This window comes from Emys orbicularis, chromosome 17, assembly GCF_028017835.1.
Source record: "Emys orbicularis isolate rEmyOrb1 chromosome 17, rEmyOrb1.hap1, whole genome shotgun sequence".
Lineage (NCBI taxonomy): Eukaryota > Metazoa > Chordata > Testudines > Emydidae > Emys > Emys orbicularis.
Window position 1 is genome coordinate 12,496,467 of NC_088699.1, and position 16,961 is coordinate 12,513,427.

General features: G+C 42.8%; 1 protein-coding gene across 1 annotated transcript in view; it reads right to left on the bottom strand.

Annotated features, from left to right (window-relative positions):
- PITPNM3 (PITPNM family member 3) overlaps positions 1-10,788 on the bottom strand; it is a 240,367-nt gene extending 229,579 nt beyond the window's left edge. Inside the window, exons 1-2 of the mRNA XM_065418512.1 lie at positions 10,745-10,788; positions 10,254-10,405 (exon numbers count right to left, since the gene is read on the bottom strand). Of these exons, the coding sequence (XP_065274584.1) occupies positions 10,254-10,405; positions 10,745-10,788 (196 nt within the window). The remainder of the gene's footprint in view (positions 1-10,253; positions 10,406-10,744) is intronic.
- Positions 10,789-16,961: the final 6,173 nt, after the last annotated feature.

A 16,961-nucleotide genomic window follows, 5' to 3' on the forward strand; every position in this document is an offset into this window, starting at 1 on the left:
GCAACTGATGAGGATGACACAGGGGTGTAACAGCTGCCATACAGCACTGTACTCACCCATGCCACCCTGAGGTCAGTTGCTGATTAGAGCTGTGCCAAAGAAAAAAACCCACAAGTTCTTTCTGTATACCTGCTGGTAATACACACCAGGGAAATTTACACAGGCAGTAAGGCACCCAATGCCAACTAAAGCCAATGGGAGTTGGGTGACTAATTCCCATTTGTGCCTTTGAAAATCTCCCCCTGACCCTACCCTACCCCACTCCCTGTGTGTGTGTGTGTGTGCGCGCGCGCGCGCGCGCGCGTGTGTGTGTGCGCGTGCATACACACACGCACGCTCTGTTTTGGAAAGTTCACAGCAAAGTGCGACCACTACATTTCATCCTGACCACTTTCGTCTCATCAGTATCTTGTGCTCCCCATCTATATGCCGTATTCGTCGTTTGTATCACCTTAGATTGTAAGCTCCTTGGGGCAGGAACTGTCTATCTCTTCGTTATGGTGTTTGTACAGCACCTAGCACAAAGGACTCCAGTTATACACCAGACTGCCATAGTTGCTACTGCAGTACAAACAGCGATCACCATTTCTTTCTACTCACCAGAATGTGTGTGGGGAAATGAAAGGCAATCACCAGAAGTGAACAGCTGTCATTTAGCTGCAAAATACGTCTTTGCTGTTTCTACAACCTTTCCATACACACACACACAATTGTTTTAGCTGTGTCACAATAGTGTTTGAAAGGACACTTCATTTATTCACTACTCTGTGGCTCTGTATACTGTACCAAGGCCAGGAGATTGAAAAATATGTTTCTGCTTCCCGTAGCCATGATGAATGAGCTGGAGTGCTGCTCCCAGCTAAAAGGGTATGTTCTATACATGAGCAATTCTAACTACTTCTCTCACCCTCAAGATACTTCAATCTCACTTCAACGTATTCCTTTGTCAACTCTCTGAAAGAATCTATCAGCAGCTGGTGTTATTGCAAGAAGTGCTAAGGGCAAAGAACACTAATAGCAACTTTTTGAGGATGACTCAAAAGCAGAAATTTGAGACATTCAAGGACTTTTTAAAAAACTCATTACTATCCTTCTAATCATAAAAAGTTATTAAAGCTCATAGTAGAAATGGTGCCCAACCAAAGGCCTTTGGCTTTTAGGGAATGAAACACCAATTGTATGTGTATTCAGATCCAATACCTAGTTCCCGATTCATCAACATCACTCGAGGTATTCTCTTTCCAGTGCAACGTCAGAACCTCCTCTGCTTTTCAACTTTGCTCGTAGGCTTAACCAAAGGCAATTTTAAACATGCAAGTATAACGAAGCACCTGAAGAAAAAATAAAACAGGCCTTTCAAGCCAAGTCTCTACTACAAACAGCAAAAACAACCAATTCAAAGGTTTGAGACAATAAGTGGATCTGCTCTGAAGCTGTGGCCTGGCGTAACCGTGTTCTGCCCCTTTAAGCCTGGGGGGGGCCTGCAGCCAGCCCAGTTTGGAGAGAGAGCCTTCCCCCCGCCCTCCAAAAGACAGGCATTTAAGCCTGGAATAGGGATTCAGACGCAGCTGGGAAGGGGTCAGGTGATTCTTATAAAGGCTTGAAAGAGTTCACTTACTGAAGAGCTGCAGGAAGTTAAATGGATCCTGTGCCAGGACCTGACAACAGAAAGACACACCGGGGAAAGACCACTGTGCCCCTGCAGAAGACCCCAAGTCAGGAGGAAAGCCCAGGTTTATATGTGGAACTGATTTATTGTGTTAGAAGACCAGTGCCCTGAAGGAAGGGCCTGAACAGACTTTGGGGCTGGGGTTAGTCTTTCCTGGGCTGGAGGAGACAAGCCAGCAGCCCTCGCAGTGTGTGGCAGTCTGGACCTCTTTCCATCAGCTCTGGCGAGAGTGATTTGAACGGAGATGGTGACAGGTTTGAAATGTTTATTTCAGGTGGGCATAATGTGCATTCTAATCACATCAATCACCTAAATAGAAGCCGATCACAAGGACAGAGGTCTTCCCATCGCCAAGCCCACGGCAACTGCAGGGAATGGCTATCATGGGATATGCCTACCCAATCCTAAGAGCTGGATGTTTATTCTTATTACATTTTCATAGTGTCCGCATGCTTCTCCCTCTGTCCCCACTCTCCAACCCTGTTGCTGCTTAGTTCAAAAACATCCTTACATATATTTCTATGAGCCCGTCTTGGCATTTCTGTTTGACAATGAGACCTCCCACTCACATAGCTTCCTCTTCTCCATTCTGGAACTTGGGTGTCCTTGGATGAGATGAGCTATCTAAATTCCACCTCTCACTCGTCTATTTATAGGGTACCAGCCACTGCAGTATCTACAGTGCATGGCACCATTATAGTTACACAATTCAGTTAGCACCAACTTATCCAAGACCCTCTATCTTTGATCCATTTGGTGGTTCTGCTCTGGGCCTTCCCCAGGATATGCACATCCGGCTTCATCTTGTAAGCGATCCCAAGTTGAACAGTATGTCCTGTGCTGGGCCCAATTAGGGCTTTGCACAATGGTATAAAATGATTTAATCTTTCATAGAATCTTAGAATATCAGGGTTGGAAGGGACCTCAGGAGGTCATCTAGTCCAACCCCCTGCTCAAAGCAGGACCAATCCCCCAACTAAATCATCCCAGACAGGGCTTTGTCAAGCCTGACCTTAAAAACCTCTAAGGAAGGAGATTCCACCACCTCCCTAGGTAACCCATTCCAGTGCTTCACCACCCTCCGAGAAGATGAGAGTCTGTTACAGCCACAGAGGCGGATTCTTTAGCTCAGGCTCTTGGGACTCTTGCTTTTAGCACTAGAGGTCCCTGGTTGAATCCCTGGTGTCAGCCAAGATGGTGGCTATCATACCTATATAGAACACCATACAACTTTAAGGATGTAGTCCAAGGAGGGTGACCAAGTGTGAAAAATCGGGACGGGACAGGGGGGTAATAAGAGCCCATATAAAAAAGCCCCAAATATTGGGACCGTCCCTATAAAATCGGGACATCTGATCACCCTAAGTCCAAGCTTTTCGACAGTGGCTAGTGATTTTTTGGATGTCTTTGTATTTGGGTGTCCCACACCCTAACACCCCTTAGAAAGGCCTGATTTTCAGGAAATGCTGGGTTCCCACCTTCTGAAGATCAGGCACCTCAAGCTGTGCACTCAAAATCTGCCTGTAGCCCTGTGACTCTATGCCCAGACTGCCTGGTATTAATTGCACCTGCTATATGATCCCAGTGATTTTCGTCTTTGGTATTCTGAATCCATACTTCTCAAAAAAATATATTTCCTTGTCTTGAGCTAGGCTGCATACTGCTTCCATTTTCATGGTAATGTACTACTAATCAAAGTATTGTGCAGAGTCATTAACTTTACAAAAGAGCAGCTAATGGGACCTGTATGCAAGCTGTGGGGGAAATGAATGCATCTGCTCATAGGAGATGTGTATAACAGGAAGAGACATCATTTAGCTAAACGGGTGTCATAAGCAAAATCAAAGAAGATATGCAGGGTTAAGGAACAGGATCTCACACCTCCTGTCCCCCTTCCCTCTTCTCCAAAGGCAGAGGTCTCCACCTGAAAGAGGGAGGTTTTTGTAAGGAAATGAGAGGACTGCAGCACAATTTCTCTATGGGTTCCTCTCTCAGAAGCCTGTCACACTGGTTGGAAGCATCTACCATGCTGTGAATGCAGGTCATCTTGCCAGATTCTGTAACTGAGGCAAGTGTCAATCTAGCAATGGCTTTCCAGGAATAGTCATCCAGGCACGTGTGTGTTTAATGATAGATTTGACTGCACTGCAACTGGGAGTGTGATTGCAGAACATGTCGACATACTCGAGCTCGCTCACTGGACCCCGCTTGGGTACCAACAGCAGTGAAGCCACAACACCATGGACTTCAGTGCAGGCTATCTGATCGAATAATTATCTGAGGACCCAGGCAGATCTGTACTGCCCGTTTGGAAGCCTGGGCTGCCATGGCCGCACTGCTCTGGTACCCAAGCTGGGTTAAAGGCTACTGGGGTGGGGTATGTTTACACGTGCTGCAATTACAGTCCCTGACTGCAGTATAAACATACCCTCCGTCTCCTGTCAAATTGCCAATTAAAAGTAACTGTAGCTAAGCCAAGGTGGGCGTCTAGGTGCTCGTATGGCCCCATCACATCAGTGTCTAAGTATCTCTTACGTATTTAAAAATAGGCTTATTTTAAAAGGTATATTGAAATGCCCCATCTTGAGACAGTTGCTGCATGATGCACTGACTGCTGACGTTGAAGCAGACACACGAGACAGTATCTCTGCCAGCATCCATAATTATATAGGCATGGAGACAGTGCAGCTACCGATTCCGTGCAAAGACCATTGCAGCCACAGACCTAAGGAGCATGAAGCAAGCCTAACATGACATCCCTGTGGAGGTTGTCAGCGGCAGGGAATGAACCAGTGACTTCTGGATCTAAAACGATGAGTGTCTACTGCCCAAGCTAAATGTCCCATATGTGTGAGCTCAAAGGCCGTAACTGCCTCTTAAAGCTTCAGATGGCCCATCTACTAGAGGGAGACAGAGAGCCACAACAAGGATGAGTTACACAACCATTACAGAATACTATACAGAAAATCTCACATATGGAGATTAGCTTCTGCACCATGAACCTAAGGAAGAGCAAGGCTACCTGGAGTTGCAGTTGTATTTGCAGAGTAAAAGTATCCACGACTGGCACACAGGGAAAAAGCAGCAGCCCCACTGTATTCGAGCCAGTTGCATCAGCATAAAATGGTTGGAGGAAATAACGTATCCTATCTGGTGCCAGAAATAAGGGAAGAATTTTTAAAGAGGTGTCAAGAACTTATTTGATTTCCCTGGAAATCAAAGATCTCATCCACACACAAAACGTATGCTACCTTGTCATGGGTTTTAAAAATGCAAACATTGAAATAGAACTTTTAAATGCAACCGTACATGTATATTTGGCATAAGATTATCTATTTCCAGGGAAAATAAGTTCTTGACACCTCTTAAAAAAGTGCTTTCCCCTTATTTCTAGCACTAAATAACTATCCTATTTCCTCCTATCCTTTTATGCTGGTGCAGTTGGCTCCAACACAGTAGCACTGAAACTTCTTCTTGGATGTGCCAGTCTCTGTTACTTTTATTCTGAAAATACAACTGCAACTCCAGACAGCCTTGCTCTTCCTTAGGTTAATGGTGCTGAATAGATATGGATTATGGAAGCATAGTGCCGAGACTGGGTCTCAAATTCAATCTCAGATGTCCACATCCATTGCTAAATGGATTGAGCATCACTCCTGTGATTTATCTTCTACTTAATTGGTATCACATTCCTCGGCTGAGCCTATTTAGACTTAAAATGAAACCACTGAAAAATAAAGCATGTGTTTTCAGTGCATTAAAAGGCAAGACCTACTAAGGACACACCTATTGCCGCAAAAAAGTGCTAGGTGAAAATAGCACATTCAGGAAAGTTAATAAATCATTTTTAACTGTTAAAAGCTATGAGGGAAGCCTGGCAATTCTTCTCTTAGGGCTCTTAAAACGCTACAGTGGTGCCAACAGAAGAAGAAAATCAGGCTCACTGTTTGACAGTTAAATGTGTATTTTTTACACTCTCCTCACCGATAACTGAAAAAAATACACACAGTTCAACAATATAGGTCAGGTCCTCAGCTGGTTTGAATTGGCATATCACCAGTTACTTCAACAGAACTATACTGATATACATCAGTGGAAGATCTGGCTCTACACTTCCACTGCACATTCAGAATCCTCTTCTTTCTACATCTCTTCATTCACATCACTCTGTCCCAAGAAATTACTCCTCCTTTGCATTAGTGAGCTCCTGGGAAAAGAGATTTGAAATACTTGAGAAAACATATCTCAAGTATATATTTGAGAAAAATTTGAGACACACATTTTGCTTGTTTTCCATTTCCTTATGGGATAAGACTTTCCCTGCTCTGAAATCTGCATTAGTCAGGAATTATTCCTTCTAAAAACCATCCTAGACAGCCTGTGCTATACAAGCCACCCACCCAAGTACCCTGCAGCACTCTTTCAATCATGTTCTAACACAATTGTTAGCATGGTTTCCCTGACAAATATGTACAGGGATTTTATGGCTAATATTTTTCTAGCAACAACCTTGTTTAAATATGATTGTTGCTGGCACAGCTCTGATCCACTACATTACTCATATACTGCCGAAAAGTCAGCCCCATATACTCATGAAAGCACCAAGTCATCACTCTAGTTGGAAAAATGTTTTTCCAAGTTAGCAAAATCACTCTGGCTAAGAAAATGCACCACTTCCAAGAAGTACCAAGATCTTTCATGCTTTTAGGGCCAAATATTCAAACATGCATAACGCAGCTTGGGTATGTGCATACCAACCACTACAGGTTGGCATGGATACAAAGTTTCATGTATGAACATACCTCAACTTCAGTAGCTAAGGGCATGATCCAAAGCCCATTGAAGATTGAAATCAATGGGACGTCTTCAATTGATTTTAACGGGCTCGGAGTCAGGCCCGTGGATTGTGGATTGTGTGGCAGTGTGCGTGCAAATTTCTGCCAACTTGGCTATAGCTTTTTAGCTAACACTGTCCACTCTTGTTTGTCCATAGTAAGTCACTGGACAAAGCATGGAGAAAGATGGAACGCATCACAATGAGCCATAAGAGTCATCATCTACTCTACCTATCATATAGCCTCCTTACAACAGTAGCTTTGCATAATGCAAATTGCTTTGGTCCCACCTCAGGAAGCTATTACACTGAGGAATGTTTTAGTCACTTGAGTTGGTTTTTCATATGCTAGCAGTGACCTGCTCTGTACAATGTCCCACTACAGCAGCTGAGATCTTGTAGTCAGCCCCTGTAAGAAATACTGCAACTGTGCAAGGCTCTTCCTTACAGAACACAGCTCAAAGCCAGGAGATCTGGGTTCTATCCCCAGCTCTGGCAGAGATGTGCTGTGTGACCTCGGGCAAGTCACGTATCACTCTGTGCCTCAGTTTACCCATATATAAAAGGGGGTAAATAATATTTATCTACCTTTCAGGAGTGTTGTGGGACTTAATCCATTAATTATTTGTAAACAACTTGAAGATTTTCAGATGGAAGGCCCTATAGAACAGCCCAGTAATATTTTAATTCTAATTTACAGAAGCACAGAAGAAGCCTGCAACGCTATGCATTTTTCTGAGAGTCAGGAAAGGCCCTAAACAGCATACTCTCATTAGCACTACAATAATACTAATACTACGCAGAGGTCAGGGATAAGAAAATGTTGTTCTAGAAACTGCGCTTACAAATAAATGAAGGGGGAGGTCATAGACACATGTCCCTCTGGATGAAAATGCAGAGAACATTAACACCACCTTGTCTGAGCTATAGCTGTAACTTTACTGGGTCCATTTCTATCTTCTGTGATTCCATACGATGTGAGCAAGTTTCATTTGAGAGTCATGGAAACAGATTCCCAAGTCAACTTCATTCAGCCCAATAACTTATATTTAGTTAACACACATCTTCCAGAAAGGCATCCTGAAGAGCTCTATGTAAGCTCGAAAGCTTGTCGCTTTCACCAACAGAAGTTGGTCCAATAAAAGTTATTACCTCACCCACCGTCTTTCGAATATCGTGGGACCAACACAACTACAGCACTGCACAGAAAGACATCCATTCGAATACCCTTGCATACCCCTCTGCAGCCCTCCGCTGCCCCACATGGATGGCAAGGGTATGAACAAGAATAGAATTTTGTCCCAAATTTCATGATGAAATTTTATTTTAAACACATTTTTATTTCTTTGATTTAGAAATCAAGGGTTTGCCTTTCAACCCTGGAATAAATATAGCTCTTAGGCAGACACCTGGTCTTCCAAGTATCAAATTGGCATTAATTTTACAGCTACCGTAAGTGATTCACAGAGAGCAAAATGGAAGGGGAGAGGCTAAGCAATCTGTTCAAAGCCATAGAGGGAGCCATTGTCCGAGGCAGGGAGAGAATTCAAAAGTTCGTGGCTCTTAGTCCTGTGTTCAGACCACACTTCTCCCCAGGTAATATGTCAGCCGTACTAATCATACATATAGAATGAAACAGCCTGTGGTAGAGAGAAGGATATTTCTGATTTATGTTCACGTAACTGAGATCAGAATAGCTCCACTGAGATCAGTTCAGCTATTCTAGATTTACCACCAGTGGACCTGGGGTCAGAATCTGACAGTGGCTGTATCTCCTCTGAAGTTACGCTACTGATCCTTCGAACCAAAAGTGCTTGGATTTTCCTCTTCCTAAATTCGCCAAACTACCTCCTCCATTACACTACTTTACAGCTCTCATGTTTATGGCAGATTTTCATATTTGCTCTGTCATCTTCTTTGCAGCAGCCTTTTTGCCTTCTCCGCCCCCCCTTAGATTTCGCAAGCAAACCAAAAAAAAAAAAAAAACCCTAACAAAATGTCTCCTTCCTACTGACTTTCAACCCACCAGGTGGCTCCCTAATGAATGCAGGCTGGTTCTCCAATCATCCCACCAACGGAAAAGAAAACCCATTTTGAGCTATGAAATTTTATTGCAAGACAGCAGACAAAGCAGTCAAACATGCATGCCTGGATACGACGTAAAAACACCAATTACCTTTTGTAGCACCATCAAGATCCCCAGACATCCAACAGACACACAATAATGAGGCAAGAACCTAGAAAGTTCATAAAATTAATTCTATCTGCTCCAGAGAAGCCATGTTCAAACGGAGAGTGGAAGCATTTGGAAAATGTCAGCTCTGTACTATAAATATCAACAGATGGGGAAATTTAACAATCTCAGCCATTAGAAATAAAATATCCATTTTCTTTGTTAAGCATTGAATGTTTTTTCAAAAAGAAGTCATCAAAAGAAGCCTGCTGAATATGCCATTACCCAAAACAATCAAATGGAAAAAAAATGTCCAGATGCTGGTTTGAAAGCACATACATTTTAGCTTTGGCCTGTGGGGTTGTTGTTTCTTCATTATTTCAAACACATACGTACACACTATAATCAACCAACTTGGGGGGGGGGGGGGGGAAATCCTCTTGCTTCTGACCAGACAGATTGCTCCGCCCTTTAAAATTACCAAGTGCTACAAATCCAGTAAATTCACTGAACTCTTTTTCTAGTCCTCTTCACTCCTGGAATTCAGGCACCAATGCAACTTGAGTTTGCATCATCTATTGGCGTGTAAAAGAATCTTATTCACCTCAAACAGCCCACATTACAAAACTGCTACAAGTAGATTTCTCAACATTGACGGACTCAATCATCTCCTGTGGGAAAAGACCCAATGGAAGCCTGCAGTTTAGCTGTTCGCATTTTTAATTTCCTGTAGACAAAACCACATCGGCTCCAATCCAAAAACTCCCCAGCATGTTACAGAAGACAACCCAGAATTCCCTAGTAAAAGTTGTTTGTGGTCTGTCTAAGTGCCCCAGGGGGTTACAGAAAGAAATTAGCCCTTCAGATTAACCTGTTGACCGCATTCATTATGGCTCATATCCTGAAGCTCTAATTATGCAGTTTTCACTCATTTGCAAAACTCGAATCGACTTCAGTGGAAGTTTTGCCAGAGTAAAGATGGAGGGTCCAATTTTCAAAGGTGCTGAGCACTTGCAACTCCCATGGACTTCATTAGGAGCTGTGGATGCAAAGTACTTCTGATGCTCTGGTGATAGGTGACATATGAAGGGATGATTAGCTGATAGGCTAGATAATCAGGTCCCTCAGGATTTGGCTTTTAGGTTCCAATCCTGCAAAGATTCACATGTATGCTTCACTTTACAACCTGAGTGGCCTCATTGACGCCAATGGGAATACACACAGTGTGCAATTTAAGCACATGCATAAGACTTTGCAGGAGAAAGGTCTACAAAACTTGACCTGGCAGGTAGAAGATTAAAAAGCAAATCCAAATGTAGTTACTTGTGTTAAAATAAAAAAATAAATAAATTAATGGAGATATCCCATCTCCTAGAACTGGAAGGGACCTTGATAGGTCATTGAGTCCAGCCCCCTGCCTTCACTAGCAGGACCAAGTACTGATTTTGCCCCAGATCCCTAAGTGGCCCCCTCAAGGATTGAACTCACAACCCTGGGTTTAGCAGGCCAATGCTCAAACCACTGAGCTATCCCTGCCGTAAAATTCTGGGGGGGAAGAAAAAAAAAACTGTACATACCTCGGGCATCAAAAAATTCATCGTCTGAGCTCTCCACAGAGTCATTAATGATGTTCTGCATGTGCCACTGAGTGCCACTGAATCTGCGCGAACCAGCTGGAAATAAAGACAGACTCACATTAACAAAATTAAATGATGATCTGCTTGCCAAGCTAAAAAAAGAAAAAGTCTAATTAAGTCCTCCTAAATTGTGTGAGATGCTCATTTTGGCCAATTCATGTTTTTTAACCTAATGAGAGGGCCACTCAGAACATGTGGGATGACAGCAAAAATTATACCTTCTGCAAAATCATCTGAATTAAAATGATTAAAGCAAACCCTTTGTTCAGATTCAGTGTGCAATGCTTTCACCGAATGGAGTGACTTAAGACAAAGAAAAATTCCACTCAGTTGAACTTGTCAGACCATTACATTCCAAGCTCACCCTCAAGCTGTGCAAAGACTTCTAAAGGCAGAAAGAAGCATTTCTTAGGGACAGCAGAGCAGCTCACGTTAGAACTGAATTTCTTCCATAGCTCTTATGAAGATGCACCATTCTGTTTGGCTTTCAGATTTGCATGCAAAACTACTGAATTTCCCACTCACTGAGTGGCTTCCTCAAATGAACACCAAAGAGCTTTGTTTTCTTTATTGTTAACATAAATGTTCCCGTAGCTTTTGACAGAAGCTTGGCATTTGAAGATAAGAAGGCCAAAACATTTTGGGAGAGCTAAATAACAGAGTCACATTAATATAGCGAGGACACATTATACAACCTTACGCTGATATGAAAACATGAAGCTATCTGCGCAGTTTGCGTCATCCATTCCTCAGATGTGATGGTGTGTGGTACCTGTGTATGACAGGACTACACCACACTTTCGGACAGGATGTAACAAAATGTCTAAGAACTGAACCCTGCAGAGAGATACATAGCTAGGGAGAAAGCAAGAATTTGGCCAGCGTTCTTCCAGGCTAATATTGCCACAATTTTCATTCCATTTAGTGCATTCATATACACAGGCTGTATTTTATTTCTACGAAGGAAAGGCTGTATCACAAGACATGTAAACTTACAATCCCGCTTCAAACCAATGGGAGGGCCAAGGGGGGAAAAGGTCCATCATTAACATTTTAGAACTAAATTAATCTTTTCATGAGCATCTACTTACCATATCAAAACAGCCCCCTAAGTTTTATTCACTTAGTGAGTCCCCAAAAGAGGTGGATTCAAACTACAATGGCCCAATTGGTCATCTTAATTTGGTGGCCTTCTGGCAAACCTTATTATTACCTAGTAATAATACTTCCTTCTTGTAATAGGGCTCTTCATTCTTAGACTTCAAAATGTGGTACAAAGGAGGTCAGTATCACAACCCCCGTTCTACAAATAGCAAAATGGAGGCACCATTTGGTGAATCAACTCAAAGTCACCTAGCTGGCCAATGTCAGAGCTGGGAAAAGAACCCACCTTCTTCCAAGTCCTAGTCTAGCACCCTGTCCAATGGAGTGTGCTGCCTCTCAATCTCTATAACCCTTTCTCTCTCCTTGGCTGTTCTTCCCCCCCCCCCCCCCCACACACACACAACCAACCCAGAGGGACGCAGAGAAGAGGAGACACCATCCTGGTGTTAAGTAACATGGTGGGGATTTAATAGCCAAACCAAGTTTTTTCCTCCATCTAGCATTTTGGTATGGTCCTTGATAGAGAGATTGGGCCAACCACAGCATTTGGCTTTCGATCTGAACTCTGTCCATCTTCTAGTTGACATCACCTTTCTGCTCCTCGTTAGCGACAACTGACGTCCCTTGTTAATGCAGAAGATTTTGGACTCCTCAGAGAAACCCACAGTCACCAAGATATGTGATTTCATTGTATGATAATGTAAGAGCAGAGCTACCCACTTAGCAAATGCCTAGGCAACAAGCAATCATTTAAAGCTTTTTAGCAATCTTCATTTCTACGTGGCCAGAATCAATAATCCACTGTGCTGTTATCAAACCCACCCAGAAAAAGCCTTTGTCCATTTCACTTTAATATAAGTTGGTAACATCACTGCCACTGACCTGACAGAAGTGTTTCAAAGCAAGAGGAATGATTCAGTGGTGTAGTCTCATTGCAGGAGTTTTGTGGGGAGATTACTTCATGAACGGTATGAAGGAATTTATATTCATACATATTTTAAACCCTCCCCCCCCCTTTTTCTTCACACACACACACACACACACACACACACACACACACACACACACACACACACACAAAGTAAAACCCATATTTTACAAACTAACAGGGGACTGAAGGGGAATCATAAAAATTGAAAAGCTCATAAAATTGAAGATCTCAACATTACAGTAGGTACAGTGCAAAAGTATCAGTCCGGTGCATTGCGTCACTTTCTCAGTGTCCTTCAAACCACTGTGAAACAATTTCCAATTCAATGGGATGTGCAAGGATGAGAACTTGTTCTTCATCAACTATTCTTTTGAAGACAATGCACCTCAGAGCCTTAATGGTTTCCTCCATCCCTTTTAGGGAAGTTGTCATTCAACAGCAAGTTTTCAATCACACTTAGGCTTGGTATACACTACTTCGGTATAACTAGGTCACTCGGGGATGTGAAAAATGCACACCCCTGAGCAATGTAGTTATATCAACTTTAACCTCCCATGTAGACAGCGCTGTATTGGCAGGAGAGCGTCTCCTGACAACATAGCTACCACCTCCTGTCAGCTTAGAGTGTCTTCACCAGACACGCTACAGCGTCATGCAGCTGTGCCGATGTAAATTTGTAGTGTAGACCTGCCCTCAGTCAGTGAAGAAGTGACAATTAACACAAATGCTTCAGCTACCAGAGGAGTTGTGCAGCAATACTCTGCTCTGGTGATGCTACGTCTCAATCTCTCTCATCTACATAGAAACCTCCCTTCCTTCAGTGATAGTGAAGGTGCCGTGCCAGGCAACCGCCCTATTACAAGGGACACTGTCAAGTTAAAAATCATTAGAGCTGACCAGAAGACAGGATCCCTTCCTGTCTCCACCTGCACAGAAAATTTCAACAAAAGGATTTTTTGGTTTGTTTATTTTTATGCTTTTTTTTTATTTTTAGGCCCCCCACATATATATATATATTTGGGCCAAAACACAAAAATATTTCAATTTGGAAATGCTGTCATGGTGCCTCATGGGAGCTGTAGTTCAAGTGGTTTATGCTCCCATTCTATTCTATAGGCAGAGCTCCCTGGTCTGACTACATTTCCCATTATGCAAGACTGACGTGAGGCAGCTGCATCCTGGGAGTCTTTGGTCATGATGCATCATGGGAGATATAGTCCACTGCCAACAATGAAGACACCCTTACCCACATTACTAATAACTGGAGAGGTGGGCCTGTGCTGAAGTTCTGATCCAGACATGAATCTCAATTGTGCCAAAAGGCCAAGAGCAGGAAGGAGAGTTCAGACCCAGCACCTAAGATCAAGGTTTTTCCACCTTTCCAGATTGGCGATGCCTTAATTTGAAGTCAAAAATCTTCATGACCCCGCCTCCCTTACATTTACTATAAAGATAAGAATAAAGAAGTATCAGTGATACCAATGATAAACCTATATAATGTAATTGTGTGTTTCAAGAGATTGACAGAGAATACTTGACCTTGAAGGACAGGGGACTGTGGGAAGTGAGATTTTCTTTGCTTTAGCTTGTAATAAGATTTTCAGCACCTCACAACCTTCAAATATCTTTAATGACACTCCCGGGGGGGTGCAACTTACCTGTTGAGAAACACTGTCTTAGATCATCAAACGTGGATATGAGGGTACTTCGTGCTATATGTGCCATCTGCAGTTATTTTTGCATCTCTATAAAGTTGGGAAAGGGAAACAGACAAACAAGAAGCGTTCTGGTGAAGTAACCCAAGGCAATGGTTACCATCACTGAGGGAGAATGTTTATTTGTTTTTAAACTACTGTTCCCAGTGGAATAAAAATAAATTATTCAAACATTTCTAAAAGGCTTCGGCTTTAGACAAACTTCTTTTGTAAAACCAAAGGGCTAGATCCTGATTCCCTTATACGAGCTGAGTAGTAGAGATGGGAAAAACTTTTCAGTTAAATAATTTTATTTGTTGAAAATTGCAGTTTCAGGTTGACTGAAATGATCCACGAATTTGACATGAATTCACTGAATAGTTTTGAACACACTCCCCTTTTCAGGACTCAAGTGCCATCCACAAAAAGGAAGGAGAAGGAGATGGTGATATCCTCAGTATCTGAAAGCCTATGCTGTCTCATGGGTGTAAAGTCATATGTAAAAAAGCCAAAAATGGCTCAGAACTTAAAAATTGGATGGTAACACACTGTGAAACCCAGTGATGATTCAGCCTGGTGATATTCTGAACAAAGATCTCTCACCGTGCTTTTAGCTGCTTCGTTTGCTTCACACTGACTCAACAGAAATTGTAGACTTAAGAGTGACATGCGGAGTGACATTTCTGGACTCTTATTATACAGATAGCTCGGTGCTTAGGGCACCCACCTACATTGTGGAAGACCCAGTTTCATATCCCTGCTCTGGAGCAAGGATTTGAACCTTGGTCTCCCACATCGCAGGTGAGTGTGCTAACCACTGGGCAAATGGATAAAAAGGGGACATTTCCCTTTACTTTTGTTTATAAAAAATTAAAATGCTCAGAAATAAAAACAATTTTGTTTTGGATCAAATGTTTCATTTGACCGGAAATGAAATTTTGGTTGACTTTCAATTTGTTAAAAATTCTGATTTTTTTTTTTATTTTGGTTTGGGTCAAACTGATTTTTATTTTATTTTTCAGAACTGCCAGCAAACTGGAAAATCAGCTATTTGCCCAGCTCCACCGAAAAGCACCTGATTGCACAGGTAAACCCATTGGTTTCAATGCTATTGCTTGTGGAGAAAGTAGCAGAATCTGGCCCTAATATTTGACCTAACCACCCCCTATTTAAACAAACAAACAAAGGAGCTTCCCATGTACATTTCTGCTCAGATTACAGAATCCGGTACGACAAGGAGAGCTCTAAAGATCTTTTACCTTCTGGTTTATCTCACACAGAGAAGGCTGAATTGGAAGAGATACTGTGATGATTTTACTAGAAAGTGGCAAGTCTTCCTTCCCCAAAGGGAAAAAAACATGTCTGTACCAAGGGGATGTGCTGATGTTATCTAACCTGCTCTTTCATTAAGGAGCTGCCTAATAGCTGTGTAAACCTCTCATTGAGGTCCACATAGGGATTAGGAGTGCTAAAAGATTTGCTTTAAACGAAAACGTTTATTACAGTAGTTCATTCGCACCTGGTTGTGTCAGCACTCCCATTGTAAGCCTTTATCTGCAGGGGGTTTATATCTTGGCTCTAACAAGTCTCTCTGGGCTGAATCTTGGCATAAGAGGTTTTTTGGACTTGAATTTCAAAAATATCAGCCTGGCTTTTGCACCAGAACAAAGGTTTTAATGTACATTTTACTGAGTCTGGAAAACACCTGTGACCGCCAAGTTAAGTAACCACATATGACTCTACCATTCCATTGTCCTCCTTTAGACAACACACCACAGATTAATGAATCCTAGACTGCAAGTTCTCTGGGGCAGGGACTGTCTTTGTATAATGCATTCATACATTGCTTAGTACAACAGGGCTTGGATACTTGTTTAGGATCTCTAGGCACAACTGCAATGAAAATATAAAATGGAAGGGGTTGCAGAGTTGTACGGGTTGGTATTTATTATGACCTCAGAGGGGCTTTCACACAGCTGAAATAGTGTATGTTTGGTTTTAGAGCTGAGTGAAGTCATTTACTTTACCCACTGATGAGAATTTTGCAAAACATTTTAATCTGTGAAAAATATCAGGAAGCAAAGTGAAATTTTGCTATTGTAGACAGCCCTCTCAGGACAAACCTACAGGGGACCGGGATTCTGTCTCTCAGGTCTGAATCAACTAAACCTACGTCGCACACGGGGCAAGGTTTCTCAACCAGTGGGTCACGACCCCCAGATGACGATCCCAGGAGTTGTGAGGCATCAAAAATGTTATTATAGTCTAAAGCAAAGAAATCCTTACTCCACCACTCCCACCACACCTTTACCCTTTACGTGTAAGTACTCTGCCAACCTCTCAGAACACACATACATGCATATAAATTATATAGACTTACCACTGTTCTCACTGACACTTTTTTACTCTTTTTTTTTTTAACTCTTAAGTTTATACTATACATAAGAGCCGTCAACATTTTTTTATTTAGACTAAGGAGTCTCCAGCCTACAAAGGTTGAGAAATACTTATCGAGGGTTCTTGCCAAAAGAAGGCTGTTGAGTTATGCATCCAGCCAGCAAAGGTACACTGGCTGGGTCACAGCCAGGGGTGCTATTTGATAAGCACACTGTGGATATGAAATGCTGTCACGGGATCTCTCACCACACTGGCGCCTCCTGCTGGCCATTTCAGGAATTAGCTCTGGTCAACGGGTGTGCCCTCCGGTGGCTCTCCCGTCCTCGTCTCTGCCTGCAGACCCACTGCGGTTCCAGTCTGACTCCCCTCTGGCCATGTCACAATCCGGTTTTCCCCCTTCTGGGGGACCGCAACAGTCTAGCTGCTTCTCACAGTGGCTTGGAGGTCGATAGCCTGGCTGCTTCTTCAGCGGCGAGTGTGTGGGCGGGGGTGGGATAGGACCCTGGCGCACCACTACTCTGG